The sequence below is a fragment of the Myotis daubentonii genome, chromosome 15 (genome assembly GCF_963259705.1).
Source record: "Myotis daubentonii chromosome 15, mMyoDau2.1, whole genome shotgun sequence".
In the NCBI taxonomy this organism is placed as follows: domain Eukaryota; kingdom Metazoa; phylum Chordata; class Mammalia; order Chiroptera; family Vespertilionidae; genus Myotis; species Myotis daubentonii.
In genome coordinates, this window is record NC_081854.1 from 44,662,178 (window position 1) to 44,683,050 (window position 20,873).

General features: G+C 45.4%; 1 protein-coding gene across 3 annotated transcripts in view; it reads right to left on the reverse strand.

Annotated features, from left to right (window-relative positions):
* The window catches only part of WWP2 (WW domain containing E3 ubiquitin protein ligase 2), a 118,992-nt gene that overhangs the window by 58,756 nt on the left and 39,363 nt on the right, over positions 1-20,873 (reverse strand). For all 3 annotated transcript variants that reach the window (XM_059667607.1, XM_059667608.1, XM_059667609.1), the window contains 2 exons: positions 12,661-12,798; positions 10,584-10,680 (listed from right to left, as the gene is read on the reverse strand). In XM_059667607.1, the coding sequence (XP_059523590.1) occupies positions 10,584-10,680; positions 12,661-12,798 (235 nt within the window). The remainder of the gene's footprint in view (positions 1-10,583; positions 10,681-12,660; positions 12,799-20,873) is intronic.

The window sequence follows — 20,873 nt, forward strand, 5'->3', positions numbered from 1 at the left end:
GGATGAGGGCATGTGCTGGGGGGCGGGAGTGGCTGGGAGAGGTCAATGTGGGGGAAAGGAGACATATGTAATACTTTAAACAATAAAGAATTTAGATTTTTTTAAAATTTAAAAATTGCACTCATCTAATATAATTCCAGGCTGCATGCTGGGCTTAACTGTAAAGAATGCTCAAATTTTGTTTTGGAGTCTAGAGTTAAAGTTACTTTTACTATTTACATTCATTATGGTATTATATACTAGTAAGCATCTAGTCTATAAAAAATTAAACTTGAGCACAAAATAAAGATAAATTAAAAGTCACATTAATAAACGGAAGGATAGCCCTAGTGAAAATGATAAAATACCACACCCTTGCTTATGTTAAGTTTATACGGCAGAGTTGACTTCAAGAAAGGAGATCATCCAGGCAAGACTAATCTAATTGCGTGATCTCTTACAAGCAGAGTGCCTTCTCCAACAGATGTCAGATGTGTAGGGCAGAAGAGAAAATCAGACAAATTTGAAGTGTGAGGGAGATTTGACACACTCTTGCTGGCTTGAAGATTAGGGGTACACATGAAATAAAATATGGGACCCACCCTTAAAGAGCTGATAGAGGCCCTGAATGACAGCCAGTCGGACATGGGACCTCAGCCCTACAACCACAGGTAACTGAATTCAGCCAATGACCTAAATGAACTTTGAAGCAAATTCTTCCTTAGAGTTTCCAGATAGGCATGCAGCCCTGCCATCACCTTGATTTTGGCCTTGTGAGACCCTGAGTAGACAATCCAGCTGGCCATACAGTGCCAGACATCTGACCTACAGAACTATGAGCTTATAAATGGTGTTGTTTTAAGCCCTAAGTTTGCGATGGTTTGTTACACAACAATAGAAAACTAATATATCTTTTCAATACAAATAAATGTCCATTTCCACAGAAGATATTAACTCTCAAATATATATTAGGTAATAGCCTCAGCCTAAATTCTTGCTAATCACCCTACCTCACTCTAGTTAGAGGGCCTTAGTATACAGTGATGGCACTGCCCTAGATAATCGGTGGTCATCTCACAGGGACATTTCTGTGACCCAAATGTCCTTTATGAGACACATTTTTAAGATTCAACAATCACTTGGGAATTGGAACAACTAACCATGAGTGAGATATTACAGTTCTTAGAGGGTAACATTCTTTTCTGGTAGAGTTCAGGTACATGAACTTTACACATTCTTTTTCCAAACAAGATGTAGCTACGTGGCAACTTATCTCTAATTCCAATGTTTACCTTAAAAGTTGCACAGATTTGAAAAGAATCTATATAATAAAAGCCTAAACGATCATTACGGCAGAACGACCAGTGGCTATGATGTGCACTGACTACCAGGGGCAGACGCTCAATGCAGGAGCTGCCTTCTGGTGATCAGTGCGCTCCCACAGGGGGAGCGGTTGCTCAGCCAGAAGCCAGGCTCACAGCTGGTGAGCACAGTGGTGGTGGCAGGAGCCTCTCCTGCCTCTGCAGCAGCGCTAAGGAGCAACGAGCCAAGCAGTAAGGAGCCTGCCACTAAGGAGCAGCGAGCTGAGCAGTAAGGAGTAAGCAGATAGGCGGTAAGGAGCGAGGGATCCCAGATTGCAAGAGGGATGTCCAACTGCAAGAGGACGTAGGCCAGGCTGGGGGATTCCCCCCCACCCCAGTGCATGAATTTTCTGCACTGGGCCTCCAGTAGTCTATGAAAAGAGTGCCATATGGAAATATCAATCATGAAGGAAAAAAAACGATGAAACAGGAGAGACTGAGCAGGCAGTGGGAACCCACCATGTTCTTGGCAGTTAGGCTAAGCCTTGGAAGGCATAAGGCAGTCCAGATAAAAAGTCTTCCTACATCCTGTGCCCCTGAAACCATCGCTTCTCAAGAGTAGGGGTGCCAAGGAATGTAAACCAGTAGCAAGACCCACCCTAACATTCTGGCAAACCAGGAGCAGAAACACAAGACTCTTTCACCTCAACAAATATTTATTGAACGGCTGCTACGTGCAGCAAGGAACTAATCTGGCCCTACCGGGGACACAAAGATGAATAAGGCAAGGCACCTTTGACATCATGTTTGAGGATTCAGCACCACTGCCCCTTGTACCCTTGCAAAAAAAAAAAAGGAAATGGAAAAAGGCAGAAGTAACTCCTCAATTCCTTATTCTTTTCTAAGTGTAAACAAAATGGTATAATTTAATTTAAAATAAAGCTTTTTTAAAACTTTTTTTAAAGGCAAAAATTTTAAGGTAAAATTAAAAACACACACAACTAAAGAACAAAACCAACCTGGTCCTAATCTCCCCTTCTCCTTCACAAAATAACAATTATTCACACCATATCCTACTCTAGGTTTTCACTAATATCATTTAACATTTTTGTCATTTTGTCTTTTAAAAAATTGTACCAACAAAGACCACATTGTAAGCTCGCAAAGTAGACCTAGCACACAGACGTGCTATAAAATTCAGAGGAAAGCCAAACAGAAAACCTTCAGACAAGGTTTTTCTTGTAGACAATTCTTGTTCTCTTTACACTATTAGATGCAGAATTTTACACTCCATTATCAAATATTCAGCGAGCCAAAGAAACTTTCAAGTCATCAAGACAGGGAGAAGGCAGGCCAAACACAGACTTAATATAAAAAGTTAGTCTAGAGATGTGAAACAAAGAACACAAGACAGGAATGAAAAGGCAAGAGCATGAAAACAACTCCAAAGATGTAAAAAAATCACAAGAAACAATGGAAAAATATCCTCGGGTGAGGATTAACAAAACAACAACCAAAAAAAGCAAAAATAACAAGAAACATAAATGGGCTAACAGTGACAGTGTAAAGATAGAACTTATCATATTGGTTTCTTAAAAATCCAGTTAAGCCCAGCCGGCGTGGCTCAGTGGTTGAGCATCATCCTATGAACCAGGAGGTTGCAGTTGGATTCCCAGTCAGGGCACATGCCTGGGTTGCAGGCTCAATCCCAGTGTGGGGCGTGCAGGAGGCAGCCAATCAATGACTGTCTCTCATTGATGTTTCTATCTCTCTCTCCCTCTCCCTTCCTCTCTGAAATCAATATATATACACTAGAGGCCCAGTGCACAAAAATTCATGCACTCTGGGGGGGAGGGGTCCCTCAGCCCGCCCTGTGCCCTCTGTCAGTCCAGGACCCCTTGGAGGATGTCCACTTGTTGCCTTAGGCCTGCTCCCCAGGGGGATTGGGCCTAAGCTGGTAGTCAGACATCTCTCTGGCAGCCCGGGAGCCCTCGGGGGATGTCTGACTGATGGCTTAGGCCTGCTCACCGTTGGGAGCGGGCCTAAGCCGCAGTCAGACATCCTTAGTGCTGCTGAGGAGGCGGGAGAGGCTCCCGCCACCACCGCTGCGCTTGCAGCCGTCAGCCCAGCTTGTGGCTGAGAGAAGCTCACCCTGTGGGAGCACAATGACCACTGGGGGGCAGCTCCTGCACTGAGCGTCTGACCCCTGGTGGTCAGTGCGCATCATAGCAACCAGTCGTTCCTGGTCGTTCTGCTGTTAGGGTCAATTTGCATATTACCCTTTTATTATATAGGATATATTTTTATCCAGTTACATGCCTTTGTAAGCAACACCATCTAAAATATAAGTACCAAAAAGGTTAAAACTAAATGGATGGGGGGAAAATATGCCAAGAAAATACAAAACAAAAGAGAGGTGAGATAACTATGCTAATGTCCAAACAGATTTTCAAGAATAATTGGTAAAATTCAGGTACAATTTACATATAATAAAATCACCCTTTTGAAGGGTGCAGTTTAATGAGTTTTAACAAATGTACACAATCATGTTACCATCACCACAATAAAGAAATTGAGCACTTCCAATGCCCCCTAACATGTCTTGGTACTCTTGTTTTTTTTTGAGAGAGAGTTTTTTTGTTGATTTTTTTTTAGAGAGAGAGAAAGGAAGGCAGAGGGAGAGAGAGAGAAACATCAATGGGTGAGAGCAAAACATAGATCAGCTGCTTCCTGCTAGAGGATATTGCCCTCTATGTATCGGTCTCATATAGATGCCACAGTCCTTGATGTCAGAGACCATTTTTATCTTTTTCTCACCACAACCTGGCTCAGAGCCTGGCATTCATGTTTGTGGAATGAATATTGCCTTAACTGCAGATTTCTGCCTTACTTCCTTGGAGTTCATAAAAAGATCCTCACCAGCTTTCTGGTGCACACCACACCTCTCTTGGTTCATAGAGAAGAAATGACCAATAAATACGTATGAAATAAACAGACCTGAATAAACAAATGTATAATCTATAATAATAAAGGCATAATATGCTAGTTAGACCGGACATCCTTCCGGACGACCTTCCAGACAAAGCCTTGGCAGTGGCAGCTGAGGCAGAGGCAGTTGCCGTGGTGGCGGGGCTGAGTCCCTTGCATGAATTTTGTGCATTGGGCCTCTATTAATGTATAATGTGTATTTCAATTAGTAAAAACTTAGTTAATTAGCATATAAAGGAATGTATAATTAATCTCCATGATTACTTTTCAATAGCTGCTTTGAGAATGCAGTAGGGCTCTTATCCAGTCTCAATCCTATTCCATATAAACCAACTGCTCGGAAGAGGGTGCTGTAAGCTCCAGTGAGCAGGGACTGTGTCTTAGTTATCACTGAATGAACAAATGATTTACACTTTTCCTTTCCTTATTCCTTTCCCTTTCCCAGCAATCTTAAGAGGCTATAAGAGCCACTTTAAGTAAAAGCTGCTGAGTGGGCCCAATGGAAACTGTAAAAGGTGTTTGATTGAGCTTCATGCTGACATCTCCAAATAACGGCACTTCCAAATCAAGTAGCCTTGAGTCATCTTAACTGAAGGAGTCATTGGTGACCAACAATCACTGAGAGAATGGCCCAGTGCCCGGAGGCTCAGTTCCCTTCCCTCCTTCAGGTTAGCTTTGCTTCCCAATACCCCTTGGGCCTCCCAGGACTCCCAGCAGTGTTCCCAGCAGAATCATGCCTGGCTGAGTTTATTTTTCTTTCCTTTCTGGGCTAGGCTATCTGCAGACACAGCTGAGGAGCTATTTAGAGCTCACCAGAGACCTTGGGGTTCTATAAGTCTCCGAGATTACACCTCTTTTAAATCTTCAGAAGTCAGTAATGCCAAGGAAAGGGAGTCAATAAATGTGATATGTTTTCATCAAAGCAAGACAAAAAGGAAAAGGGGGGAGGAGGGTGCATGAAAACTCATAAGAAGTTTTAAATTTTTACATGTAACAAAATCACTGGTTTGGGTTGGACGAGCTTGTTAAAACACAGATTCTGATCAACATTGGCCAACCCTCACAGCTGAAGATGGACACAGACAAATTTAAGGCCTCCAGTCCTTCACTAATCACACATGCACACACATTCATGCACATTCACATATACTCCTATGCAAAATAACTGAAATGCATACAAGAAAATTAGTCATAAAGTCCCTACCTACAGCTTCTTCACCAAGAAGCTCAACTAGACCCTAAGGCCCTGCACAAACCACGGACAATGGACAACAAACTCTCTGCAAACTCCTGCCCCACTCTCTCCCGTCTGCCCCTCGCCACTGATTTCTTCTCACTTCCATAGTTTTCAGACCTATTAATGAAAAACTGAGTGAACCTAAAAGCAAATTCAATGCATTCTTCCACTTTTTGTACCATTTCCTGTATGACTTTGGAAAATCGACAGGGATTCTAGACTGAAGAGCTAGTTATTCAAGCGGGGAGAAATCTTAAGGCTGAGCTTAGAGGAGCAGCAACACTAGGAGACAGGCCCATGGCTTCCATCCGTTAGTTGATTTCACCTTCACTTCCTGATTTCACACAATAACTAGGGAGAAGGGAAAATGACAGGTGGCGAAGAATCAGCAAACGACAGCGGGACTCTGACATCCTGGCTTTCCACTCTTCAGACTGGAATTTCACAATCACTTCTAACCTAAAAGTAACTCCGAACCCAGCTGGCAGCACCAGCATCGATCCCCTCTGCTGGGTTCTTTTTGCCTCCACATACACCCTATTCCAGTGATGGCGAGCCTATGACACACGTGTCAGAGGTGACACGCAAACTCATTTTTTTGGTTGATTTTTCTTTGTTAAATGGCATTTAAATATATAAAATAAATATCAAAAATATGTCTTTGTTTTACTATGGTTGCAAATATCAACAAATTTCTGTATGTGACACAGCACCAGAGTTAAGTTAGGGTTTTTCAAAATGCTGACACGCCGAGCTCAAAAGGTTCGCCATCACTGCCCTACTCCCAGCTTCTCTAGTTCATGCGTTAGCTGCCTCCACAGGTCCCTAACAACGGACCATGGACAACCACCTCTCTGAAACTCCCACCCCTTTCTGTCCCCGGTTTTTTCCTCTCATTTCTCCTCTCTGAGCTCCTCTAGCACTCACAATTTTACGTGCCTCTCACATACAACGTGTGCATCACGAAGACAGTGGAAAGCGCTCCAGGCAAACCCTGTGCAATGTGTGCACCATACCGGGCACCATTATTCAATCTTCAAAACCTGAATTGACTTAGGCATGGTTCCCAAAGCCAGCCCTCATTCCAGCAAAATAAAATAAGTACTGGGGAATTATTAAAGGGTGTGGTGGGTACTCCCCGTGCCAACTAGCACACACTCTCCCAGGGGGCTCCGTGATAGCACTCTCCACTGCTGGAACAGGAACGCGGGCAGAGGACACAGGGCAGGATGGCACACCAACAGACAGAATCCTCGGCATGCCACATCAGCACCCCACTCCAATCAACCAAACGGTGTTAGAGCAGCCCTCCCAGACCACCAAGATTAGTGCTGTTCTGACACATTATCTGGCAGTGACCAGCTTTCCTCTGGAACCCATTCCCCCACCTCCCAAACGAAAGTCTCAGGCCTGAGCTTTTTAGGTGACAGGAATGCAAGGCCAATGTGGAGCACCAACTCAGAATCATCAGCTACACTGCTACACACAGAAACGGGGCAAAACAGAAACAAGTGGCCATTACTGAGCCTGCAGAAATCCTAGGTTCTGAAATCTGTCTGCCTCAATAGCAAACAATTTCTCCATCGTAATTCAGCTCTCTGAGGTGGGTATGTGACACTTTTTAACTTTTCTGCTGTGGAATATACCATGTAAACAAAAGAATACATTAAATACACATTCCAGTAAAGAACAGTAAGATGAACACTTGGGGACCCACCACCCAGGCTGAGAATTAACATTCCCAGCTCCTCTAAGTTTCTGTGTGCTTTTTCCTCATTATACTCATCCCCACCTCCCCAGTGATGACCATTCTCCTGAATTCAAGGTTCATTATCCCCTCCAATTTTTATTTTTAATATATTTTATTGATTTTTTACAGAGAGGAAGAGAGAGGGATAGAGAATTAGAAACATCAATGAGAGAGAAACATCAATCAGCTGCCTCCTGCACACTCCCTACTGGGGATGTGCCCGCAACTAAGGTACATGCCCTTGACCAGAATCAAACCTGGGGCCCTTGAGTGATGCTCTATTCACTGAGCCAAACCGGTCAGGGCTTATTCCCTTCAATTTTTTATAGGTTTACTACCTATGAAGGTATTCATTAAAAAACGTATGATTCAACTTTATATTTTCTAATTTTATATAAATTTACATCATACTGTATATTTGGTTTCTATGACCCGCTTCTCTTGCTCAATGTTATGTTTCTGAGTTTCGACCATGTTAATGCAACGATCTTGCACCCATCTTTACCTCGGGACAGTAATTCATTATAGGACTACACAGCAGCCCATGCTGTTAACTCTTTCTTTAATCAGACAGACCCCCTGACTATGTACTAATGCGGTCTGCCTGCAAATAAATGCGTGCCCGGTGAATTCTTGGTGGTTAAACCACGCGGCTTCCCTGTGGCAGACCAAGTGATACAATAACTGGCGCTGTTTCACTCGGTTATTCTTTTTGTTGTTGTTGCTAATCCTCACCCGAGGATATTTTTTCCATTGAGTGGAAGGGAGGGGGAGAGACAGAGAGTGAGAGAAACATTGATGTGAGGACACGTCGATTGGTTGCCTCCTGCACGTGCCCCAACTAGGGCCAGGATGGAGCCTGCAACTGAAGTACCTGCCTTTGACAGGAATCAAACCCCCCGGGACCCTTTAGTCCTTGGGCCGACGCTCTAACCACTGAGTAAAACTGGCTAGGGCTCATTCGATTATTCTTAAAGACTGGGCAAGATCTCACTGAGAGATGGAGCTTCGAGGCCTTGGTCGGCAAGCAAAGGTGCCTTTGCTAGATGAACTTGGGTAAATGAACCCCGAAGGTAAAGCCCTCACTCAGTTCCAGTTCCATGGCTTAATAAGGCGGGGGGGGGGGGGGGGGAGGAGAGGAAAACACTGCTTTGACATTGCAATCTTCACCTTCACGGCACATCAGAGCACCTTTGATCATGGTGAATGGCACCCAAGTCCAAGAAAAACCTACCCTTCAGACAGTGAAAGCTAAATATTTAGTCTGGGAGGCAGCAGACAGAAGCCCATCATTCTCTCTGCCCTGGCAAACCAAAGACAGCAGCGGATTGCCCTTGAACCCTGAAGGTTTGATTCATCACCCTCTTAACTGATGTGAATGCATCAGCAATGCCTCACTTCCTGGGTTGGGGGGAGGGGGAGAGGGATGCAACAGACAGTCTCCAGAGCAAAGAAACCCCACCACTGTCACTGAACACTCCCAGTGCGCAAGGCTCTCAGACTGACACACCTCATCTCAGTTCATTCCTGCAATAACCCCATGAGACAGGTAATATCCCCCTTTTACACCTGAAAAAACTGATGCACCAAGAGGTTTAGTGACCTGTCCAATACCCCACAGCAAGTTGTACTGGGAGGACTCTCATCCAGTCAACTGCCCTGCTACCTACCCCCTGTGTGTGCACACTGACCAGCATCCATGGGCCGACGCCATGGGGAAAGGGGTTCTTAGGGACACAGAGGATACTGCCTTCGGGTGATTCTTTCAAAGTGCTTGCTGCTGAATGGGAGCAGGTTCCATGTGGACACAGAATAGATGGCTGAGGCTGCAGTGGTGAGGCAGATGGAGGAGGACTCCCATGCGGCTTATAATAGCTGGAAGGCGCTCTGCCCACCAATAATGAACTAGCATTGACTGTCTACCACATGTCATTGCAAAAATGCATCTGGCTGTCTGTTGAAGTCTGCCTGCTGTTTTAACAGTCAACAATCCTCCACACAAACAACAACAAAGAAGGGCTGGCGGGATACAGCGTATGAATTTCAGGGTCTCACAACTGGAGAACTTCAGAGAACAATACATAGGGCAAGAACTTGTTAAGAGCTGGACGCTGCCTTCCAGCTCCAAATAAGTGTATCAGTTGTTTGACACAAAATGTCCAAGTCAGCTGCAAGGCCAGAGTGGTGGTGACCGGTGCCAAAGCTAAGAAGCCATCACTCTGAGGCTGAAATGCTGAGGTGTTCTCTTGGCCAATACTCGGCACCGACTCCTCTGTTTTCTCTAGTTCTGGGTGCCCATCACTCCTTGGTGGACCCAGGTTTGCCAGTTATACTGTTGGTCCTTAATGCTATGAGACTTGACTATTTATCCAACCTGTAAGTCACCTAGTGAGTCACAGAAAGAGGCAACTGGTCTTTAGAGCGTGGGGAATGCCACTGCAGATGCTTGGAGAAAAGCAGACAGGGAAACATACTCTGGCTTCTAATGACGCTATAGACAAAAGCCCAAACACCCAACCCTCTCTTGCTTCTGACACCTGCCAGGCTCAAAACAACCAAGTCCAGAGAGGCTGATGGCTGTCCTCGGAGGAATCTTTCCAGCCTCTGTGGGTATTGGCTGAAATCATAAGGTTTCTCCAAGCATTTCCCCCCACACCCTGGGACTTGTTTGGGAAGATTTTTGCCAGTTATTTGCCTTCTCTCCACCGATTAACAAGGATTTACTGTGATTCTTCTCCTTAAAATGTCTGGGGATTTTGTACATTATAATAAACAGCCCCTCTCCATCGCCCTAATACACTTAAAACTATTCTTCTGCCTGGGAACTCAGTTATCGTGAAAATGAGTCTGCATTAACCCAGGTGTAAGATGGGAATGTAGTAAATAAAATTTAAGTCATCCGTGATATGTATAACAAGTAAAATATAACTCAGGCTCGAAGGACGGGAGGTCTTAACCAACCCCCCAGAAGAGAAACAGAAAACGTCACATTACAAAGCAGCATTGCTCTAAGCATTTCTGTGTGGATCTTGGAAGCGTAACTGTGGCCGCTGCACCCGATGTATAAAAAGCAGTCAAGTTCTGTTCGCCAGTTCCTCTTATCCAAATAACCATTAGCCAGTTCCAACCTTCGACAAGCGACCCCTGACCCTTCCGAGAACCCTCAGTTTTGTCCTCCCCTCTGGGCCTCCTTAACACATGGGGTCAGTTATAAGCTCTCTGGAAATGTCCACCAGTTTCTAACATAAATCGTTCCTTGCCACTTGGCAGCGTGTTTTCAATGGCCCTACCCATCCTCCGGGCTCCTCCTCATCCACAGGGGTCTTACCGGGATCTCCCTCCAAAGCAGTTGGTGCTGGGGGACTGGTGCCGGCCCTCGGCAGTGACAGCGGTCCCGCCGGATTCTCTCGAAGGTGGCTGTGATCCTAGAAAGGGGATCCATCACAAGAAAAGACAGAAACACTGAGAAGCTCAACCCGTGCTTGAGATGTGGCTACAGCACACAGCTCCCCTGTGTGTGACAGTTACCCACCACGTGGGACTCAGAGAGGCGAGCAAGCTGCAGCCGCCAGCACGAGAAGGAGCAGGGGCAGTGGGTGAGATCTGATCAGGGCCACGAAACAGAGGGGCTCAAACCTAGGAAACAGCTCTTCTTCTCCAAGACCTTCAAGAATGTCTAAGGCACTTATAAGCATGTTGCCTTACACAGCACATGAACTTCGGCCATCCACGTGAGACAGAGAACAGATGCTGACCATGCAAAGTGGGGGCAAGGAATTGGGGCATTTCTCCATGTCACAACCAGAGGACTTTTCTCTTTTTTTAAAATATATTTTTATTGATTTTAGAAAGGAAGAGGAAGCGACAGATAGAAAAACATCAAGGTTGAGAGAGAATCATTGATGGGCAGCCTCCTGTACACCCCACACTGGGGATTGAGCCCGCAATCTGGGCATGTCCCCTGACCGGGACTTGAACTGTGACCTCCTGGTTCATAAGTCAACGCTTAATCACTGAGCCACGCCGGCCTGGCAACCAGCGAGCTTTTCAAAAGCCAAATCAAATTCAATTAAAAATCAAATCATGATACTATTCTGCTAAAAACCGTTCCTTAGGATGGGGTTCAAAAGGATTTGAACCCCAGGCCTTCAAGGCTGTGTGATCTGAGCTGACCTGCCTCTGCGGCTTCACCTCTCACCACTCTCCTTGCTCCCCACAATCCAGCCACCCTGGCCACCTCTGTTCCCACACAGGCCAAGCTCACTCCCACTTCTGAGCCTCTGCACATGGGACCCTTCCACCTCTGACTCGGCCACCCCTTCATCCACACCCCCACCTTGGCCTGTCAGAACTCCTCATACTCCAGAGGTCTCAGCTTCCCCAGAGGAATTTTCCGTGCTCCCGCCCCCAATTTAGATGAGATCCCCTAAAGTAGGAGATTTCATACTGCCCACTATCTTTCCTTCATAGCTTTTGTCACAATTATAGTTACACAGTTATTTGTGCATTTACTCGTTTGATGTTTAGCATCCCCTGCCCCTACCGAGTAAATTATAAGCTCCTGGGAGTAGACACCAAGTGAATTTTGCCCCTGCCATCTAGCTAGCACCTGGTCCAAGGTCTAGCACATACTAGGTGCTCAATTACCTACACATGTGCTGTTTTCCTCCATGCACCAAAAGTACACAAGCACCATTCGGTCCAGCTCAGGGAGGATTCTCAAGTCAAGGCCCAACCATTCCCCAGGTGCCCTTGAATTAGAATTCCAATTCCACCCCCTTGAAGCTATAGAAAGCCTGTTTGGGGCCTGGAAAGTCCCTTAGTTACATCACATTTGACAAGAAAAATTATGGAGAAATCCAACCCATTATTTCTGACTTCATGAAATAATTTCCTGCTAGATCCAAGGTGACTAATTTCAGATTGGATTAAAAACAAACAAACGGCCCACATTCAGGGCAGAGCAGAAACACTCTTCAAATTCCCTGCCCCGCCAGTATTTTGCTAGTGTGAATCTCTAAGACACAGAGTCCCCTTTCCCAGCAATAGCATCTCATAAAAGACACCCTCAAAGCTCGCCAGGAAGGTTAACTGCACGGGGGTGAGGAAAAATGGGCCCAAGTAACATGTAATAAAGACCTTTTATTGTCCAAAGCCCCTGTGGGATGAAAGGAGGTTTTTCTCTGCTCTCAAACCAAACACCACACTTAAAAGATGACACTTATTTTGGTCCTTTGTCGGAAAGCTGTCCTTGTAAAATCATGTCACGATTTTGATCATGCTTATGGACGCTGAAAGGAATCAGGGCTGGCTGAGCCGTACCCAAACCAGGGACCTGGAAGAGAACCGAACTCTGGGCACCTCCCTACCCCCGCCCCACCCCTGGGGAGCAGGGCAGCACTCACCGTCTGTCACGGCACTGCCATTAGGCACGCTTCCCAGATCAACAGTCGGCCCGTCCAGGAAAATGGTCAGCTCGCCGCCCGAGACAGCACCCCCTTTGTTCTCCGTCTGCAGGTTCAGGGTCAGCTGTGTGTTCTCCACTGTGGGCACAAGAGGCAACGCGGTGGGGAAAGCAAATGCACCCGGAGTTAGGATTCTGGAAGTTGTAAGCTCCCACTTCGCCTACTCTGGCTCCCCTGCCGCAGCTTCAAATCTGTCTGTGGCGTGGGAAACAGAACGGAAAGGAACATGCCTAATTGTCACTGTTGTATGAGGCTGGTGGGGAAGGCTGTACTCGTCCTTTTCTAAACATGTCAGGTTATTAGGTTAACTACAGAATTTCTACATTACTTGTTTGCTTATACTTGCAGGACCATAAGGAAAAACTAGAGATACTGAAGGCGTACAGAGGAAGAAAGTAGTTCCTTCAAGCAGTATCCCTCTACTCATATAGAGAACAGTGGCAAAAAGAAAAGACACGGGTAAGAAGACCCTGAGGGAACATCTCGGGAGTCATCTCTAGATGAACAATTTCAGGGGCTTATTCTTTTCTTATTTGCATTAAAAAGTGTTGTTGTTTTTTATTTTCAACTCTGAAAATGTTTCACCTTGAAATAAGGAAAACATTTTTAAATAATAAAAGTTCAATACAAGCAAGTCAGCCCCATAGTCATATGACCCGGGGTTAATCCGGGAAGGGGAGACCACTCACACCTGGCTCTGTCACCCAGGTGGGAAGGCAGCTCACATTCACAGTGCCCAGAGCACTAGGTAGTCAGCCCTGTGGGCAAACAAGACGAGCTGGGAAACCACAGCAGGAAAACAGAACAAACTGGCAGGAGGCAGGAGCCCCAAATCCTAGGTGGGCTGGAAACTGCTACACACACAACCCCGACCCCCACCACCAAGCTTGGCCACACCGTCCAGTTCCTGCTCAGGAACTGTAACCTCCAGGTCAGGGCCGTTCAATAATCACCGGGAGACAGCAGCGTGTTTGAGGATTTCCAAAGGCTGTGCAGTCCTTCTGTGCCTCCCCCACATCTTACAAAGCCAGACCAGGAAAATGCCACATACTCCAACCTCCCTCCCCACCCACCACCCACCACTTAATTTTATCTCTTAGTTGCTACTGCATTATTATAAGCTACCTCACTGGTTTTCTAGAACAAGGCAGGGTATCTATAATAATAATAGCGTAATATGCTAATTAGACTGGACAGCCACACAACCTTCCAGATGACCTTCTGGATGAAGCCAGGGCTGCGAGGGCTGAGGCAAGCCGCCGCCGCCACAGCTGCCGCTGCTGCTGCTGCTGCTGCTGCGAGGGCCGAGCCCCTTGCACGAATTTTGTGCATCGGGCCTCTAGTGTATAAATAAGTATCTCCAGGAGCACTTCCTAGAAACAACCTCCCCCAATGAAAAAGCCTGCCCCAGATTTCTCTAAGGAATAGACACAGTTCTTTAAGAACTTAGAAAAAAACAAAGTCTGGATCAATTCAAGGATCTAGTATAATAAAGTAGAAAATCAGTCCATTGCTATTTTCAGTCAGTTTCACGGAGGGGCTTACTCAAATATTTCCATAAAATAACACGTGTAATGTGAAAACAAGTTCCTTCAAAAGTCTAGGCGTGGGGAGAAAGAACTGAGACCTACCCTGTGCAAATTCAGTGATGCCATGAGGAAGCCATCAGACATCCAGAATATGGGACATCTACACAGTAACTGTCCAGGAGTCTTCAAAAAGTCAGTGTTGTTAAACATGTTTCTTTCTTTTTTTTTTAGAAATGTGGTGTGGCAAAGAGATTCTTCTAGATTGAAAGAAACAAAACCCGAATGCAATGCGCGTGAATTCTGACTAACCCTTGGCTTGAAAAAAAAATATTCTGGGGGAAATCTGCATGAGACTGGATATTAAATAATGTCTGAAATTACCGTTAATTTCCTTAGGTTTAAGAATGGCACCATGGTTTTACATATAAATGTTCTTATTCCTGTGAGACTCACGAGAAGATTAGAATGATATCTGCACTTAGTCTTAAATGGTTTTATAGGAGAACAGGCTGAAGTTTTTAAGACTAAAGTGCCATGATATCTGCAAGTTACCCTCAAATGGTTCAGGGGGAAAAATGCACATTCCCACGGGCTCGCACATATTGGTTAAACAAATGGGGCAAACTGTTAAAAAGGGTTGGGTCTCAGTGGAGGGCATCTGGGTGCTCATTGTGTTACTCTTTCCATTCTTCTGCATGTTTGAAAATTTCATAATAAAAGGTTGGGGAAAAGGTTTTCACTTAATTGGCAAGGCTATTAAAAAATTAAACCTCTGAGAACAGAACACCCCATTATTCTCTTTCTTTAAAAGTAGCTGAGCCAGGGGAACCCTACAATGCATAATGGGACTAAAGGAGCCATTAGCTAATTGAGTGACAGACTGGAGCGTACAGGGGAGGCTGAAAGGGGCAAGTGTGGCTGGAAAACATATACTGGAATCTTAACTATAAATAGCAGCGTTAGCCACTTCGCCTCGGGGCCCTCAGGTTTCACTACAGCCACGCGGACAGCTCTACAAAGGGCCTTTCTCTTCAAGCATGTCTTCCCACTACTGCCTTTTGAGGCACTGCTCAAAAATCAAGAAACCGATTAAACAAATCGGCGTAACAGGTCGATTTCCATCACTAGAATCAGGTCTAGGAAGCTCACCAGCTACTCTCAGCCTGGGCAGGCCCTGCTCTATCTGTGGCCCCGCAGTTCACCTATGTGTACAGAGCACCTGCTATTCTAGTCACAGAGATTCAACAGGAACAAACAAAGGATCTGTGCTCTGGGCTGTTTGTTTCTAGTTAGGAGGAACAGGCAATGAGCAATGGTTTTTGGTGGTGTTTTGTTGTGTGTGTTTTTTTAAGTAAATTGCATAATCTGTTAGGAGGTTACAAATGTAGTAGGAAAAAATGAAAGAGGCAAGGGATGGAGAGTGCCAGAGGTGGGAGGAGGGTTCGGGGTGGTGAAGAAGTCTCGCTGGGAAGGAGACAATTGAGCAATGACTTAGAGAAGGATGAGGTTGGGGAAACCATGTAGGTATCTGGAAGGGAATATTCTAGGCAGAAAGAGAAGGGAGCACAGAGGCCCCAGGTGAGAGCATATCTGGCAGGTGTGAGGAATGCCAGGGAGGCCGGGGTGGCTGGAGGAGATGAGGGAAGAGAGCAGCAGATGAGGGCAGTGGGTAAACAGACCCCACAAGGAAGGCCTTGGAACCCTCGAGAGGTCTGTGACGTTGACTCTGTGTGAGATCAGAGCCCATTGGAGGGTTCTGAGCAAGGAAGGAACATGATTCCCATTATAACAATCACTCCGGCTGCAGGAGGAGCAAGGGCTGAAGCAGACGAGACCAGGCAGGAGGCATTACGATATTCCAAGTGGGAGCAGATGGTGGTTTGGGCCAAGGTGATGGCAGTGTCTTCTGGGAACAGGGTGCCTAAGGGAAACTCTACTTTGGCTTCCTTCCTAAAACACGTTAGGGGGGCTGATGGCCCCCACAGAGCACATCAGCCAGGCCCCACAGTCTCTTGGAATCAAAGCTTTGGGCAAATCATAGGCAGGGACTGAAAAAAAGAGCCAACTTAAGAGCATGGATGGAGGAAGTCAGATTCAATTACAACCAAATGGAACATATATAATGAAAATATTCCGCTGGCAAGAGACTTCAGTTCCACCGAGAAAGCCAAAGTCCTGAGCTCATGCTAACTTCAGCAATCAGCAAGTACACTTCTTCAGTCATGGGACTGTGCCCTTCTGTCTGTTCTAAGTACCCACTGGTAACCAATACCTTGTGATGCTGCTTTATGGAGGTCAACAGACAGCGGTAGGGCTTGGATATTAGAATCCCAGGGAAACGAATTTGGAAAATCTCAAGGACCATGCCAGGAAATCGCTTCAAAAGCTGCCATACAGACAAACAGACACTAGGTGCTTCCTGATGGAATCACACATCACCTCATCAAAAAGGGAGGGACGGAGGGGGGTGGGGGAGAGAACTCTACATCAGATCAAGCCTCTAAATCTACCTATGAGTTTATAGAAAACACAGAAGGACAGAGGAACGTGCTAACCCACAATTCAGCAAAACCCCCAATGTGGGAAACTACAGGACAAACCATCCAGTTTCTCCAACAACAAATTTCAAGGGGTAAAAAAAAAAAAAAAAAAAGGAGAACTCATCAGCTAAAAGAGCCTTAGGAGACAGTTCGCTCTTATTTGGATTCTGATTCAAATAGACCAATGGGGGGGGGGGGGGCGGGGGAAGGGGGGGCTTTAAGACATCTGGGGAAATGTGAAAACTGAGTATTTGATGACACTAAAATAATTCCCATCAAAGTTTTTTAGCTATGAAACTGGCATTACAGCTATGGTTTCTAAGAGCTCTTACATTTTAAAGATACGCACTAAAATATCTGTAGGTGAAACGTGTCTGGGATTCGCATAAAAATAACCCAGTTAGGTGAAAGAGGAACGCCCATCCCTCTCAGGGTTGTGGAGCTGGGTGGCAGGCACGTAGGGGTCCATGGACTATTCTTCCCACTTTTTTTTTTTTTTTTTAATGCTTGACATTCTCTGTGATAGTTTTCTTTCAAACCAGCACACCCTAGGCACAGAGACTATACACTAACTTAAAAACTTACAAGAATTCAACAAAACTTATACAGTTTTGAAATACAAAAGAGCAAAAAATATATCAGTCAAGATGCTTAGGGAATAACTCTTATTTTTCCTAACTTCAAAGCCTCAGATTTGCAAGTGGCTTCAGGTTAATAATTTCCTATTGGGAAGAGCTGTTACGTACAACAAGAATGAGTAATATTTTTTTAGGAGTTACTTTTTCCCTTTCTTGACTTGAACTTTTTCATGATTTTTTGGGGTGTTTTTTTTTTTGCACATGGAACTAACTAGTATGGATAAATGGGACATGGAAGCTGCCTGCCCTGTTCCAACAAAAGAAGAAACTACGGAAACCATAGCTGCCAAACGGTGCCACTGTAACAGTGCAGTTCAGTTAGAAACCCAGAGCTCCCGCCTGGACAGTCTCACCGCAGTGAATGAAAGAACCTCCCACTTGAGAATCTTTTGTCATCGCTGTCCCTCCCTGCCCCCACATCACCAAAAGGTACATGCACTGTCCACACTTAGACCTTTTTTTAAAAAAATTCATTTTTTCTTCCTAACTCAAAATACAAATGCAAAGATTTACCTGGAAATTTGCAAAAAATAAAAATAAAACAAGACACAAAAGTAGGATACTTTTAAGGGAGACCCCGTATTCTTGGGTCAAGAGTCTCGGAAGCCTGATGAAGATGTGATTGATTTGGCCTTAACAGAGCCGCTCAGTGGAACAAACAAACCTCCTTCTTCCTGCCTCCTTCTACCCTCAATCCCATAGGCCCATCAAAAGAAAGTGAAAATAAGCAGGGCATTCATTAACAGGTCAGTGTTCGCGCTGCACAGAGCTGTGAAACACTGGCGCACAGAGGAACCGAAGGGAGGAAATTCCAAAAGGGCAGAGAGTAAACAGTCCCTTTTCCATTCCCTGGTTCCCCATAACTCAGACACACACAGGCTCAAGTCTACTCCAGGTTTAAAGAGAACGTTCTTTCACGTTCCCTTTGCAGTAAAGGAAGCCAAAGGCTTCCAGGATTTACTGTTACGATGTCTCTTTGGCTTCCAACCTTACCCAGATTCTAACAAGAGAAAGTCTTTTCTACCAAGCTAGCATCAGGTCGTAAACATTGGAATGCTTGTTGGGGACCAATGTTGACTCTGCTTCACCCCACTCCCTTGTGCCCCCATCACTCACAGGGTCCCCCGCCCTGGCAGGGTCCTCTGAACACAGAGGGTAAGGAAGAATCTACCTTGGCCTCTTCTGTGTGCTGTTGCTGGGGGTTCACCCTTAATCATCTCCAAATTACTTTGGTCTACTGGGGGTTGTATTAACTCCTCTAGAGCAGATAGCTTCATTTTACAAAGCCAGTTTTGTAAACTTCTCTTTTTCTCTTTCTTCCTTGTTCATTTATTTAAGAAACATTTTCTGGGCACCTACTATCTGCCTGACACTGTGCTGATGCTGGGTTATAAAGAAGAATGGATATACACATAATCTCTGCTTTCAGGAACCTCACAAGTCAGTGGGAGAAAGAGAAATAAGTAAATCATCTTGCAAGGAAATGTAAACTTACAACTATGGAACAGACTGCATGTAAGAGATCTATGGTCCCATGGGCAGTTGGCTAACTGACTTGTTCATGGCATCAGGGAACGTTTCCTCAAACTGACTACTCAACTGGGACCTGAGATTTCAGGCAGATGGCTAGCAGGTTGGGGGAGGGGAGGTAGAGAGGAGGAAGACCATTCCAGGCAGAGGAAATACCATGTGCAAAGGCACTGTGGTACAATGAGCTGGATGCTTTCAGGTCACTGAACAGTGAAGAGTGGGGCTCAAGAGGAATATGATCCAAATGGGAGAAGAGATCTACATGGTGGCCAGACAGTATAACGCTCTGTGGGCCTGCCATGTTGGAGAGTTTTTATCTATACCCAAAGAGCAGCAGCATGATACTTGAAGGTTTCTAATCAAGGTGTGACAAGATCTAATTTGTGTTTGCAGAACAGACAAAAGTAAGGGTAGACACAGGTAGAGCAGAGAGGAGGCCACTGGAAAGGAACAGGGGAGTATAAGCAGGGATGACAGAAGAGAGCAGACTTGCATAAGTAAAAAGTAAGAGAACCTGAAAATAGATTAGCACAGGGGGTGGGCAAGAGGGGTGGAAATATCAAAGACAAATCCTGGGTTTCTACCTTACTTAACTGGACAAATGGAGGGTCTCTATGTTGAAATATGGAACACTGGGAGAGGACCAACTCTGGGGAAGAGGTGATGAGTTCACATTTGGACACGTTGATTTCTAGGTGCTTCTGACACCCACGAGGAGCCAGCAAGACATGTATGTGGGCAAGATATGTGGGTCTACAGCTCAGAGGAAAGGTATAGGCCAGAGTTTCCAATCTGTGGGTCACCTGCACATGGTGGTTATGCATAAGGAGGAGGTACAGATGGGAATGCAATCACAGAAGAAGATGGAATGGTAGGAAACTCTCAGTTATTAGTCAAACAGATGAAGATGACCTTGCAAAGAAGACAGGGAAGAACAGGCAAAGAGGCAGCAGGATGAAAGGAAAGGATTCCTGAGACGGCAGGCAAGCGTGGGCTCTTTGGCATGGATGGAGAGTTAGCCCTGCCTCACAGGAGGAAGAGATGCGGCTCCTTCCTACCACAGGAAAGGGAGGAGAGATTAGGCACACGCATCCCCGTTTCCCTACATGACAGATTGGTCAATCATAACTGTCCTTATTTCTCTTGACTCAGAGTTCCAGTGATCTATGGCCAAGGGCCCGTACAGTTCCACACGTTTCTACTTACACAAAAAAAGGCCCATGGCTGCACACTTCAGAATGGGCTATTCATCACAGTCATCCGCCCAATAAGGTGTACCACAGACAAAGAGTCTCTTGAACGAACGAGGGTCCCTTTAACACAGGATACAAAAGCCCTCATCTGTCTTGGTAAATCTCAGTTTGTCAAGCTGTAGCATATTTTTCAAAAAACTTTAAGTAATTTAGGGGAAATAAATACAGATCTGAGAAAGTTAAATCTTTAGAATAAACTGTCAGTTCACATCACTTGCTGCTGCCTTGTCAATAGAAGTCCTCTTCCCCAAGGGGAGAAAAAGTCCTCATCACCCATTAATACAGCGGTTCTCAACCTGTGGGTCGCGACCCCTTTGGGGGTCGAACGACCCTTTCACAGGGGTCGCCTAAGACCATCGGAAAACACATATATAATTACATATTGTTTTTGTGATTAATCACTATGCTTTAATTATGTTCAATTTGTAACAATGAAATTGGGGGTCACCACAACGTGAGGAACTGTATTAAAGGGTCGCGGCATTAGGAAGGTTGAGAACCACTGCATTAATAGCTGCTCCTAGACGGGTCACTGTAACAATCTATGCACCCTTGTTCGAGCCACCTCTCCCTGCTGTACAGGATCAAAGCCACGTTTATAAACCCGACAGAGGCAGGCTTTCAATGAACAAACCTTTTAAATGGTGTTTGAATAGCAAAATG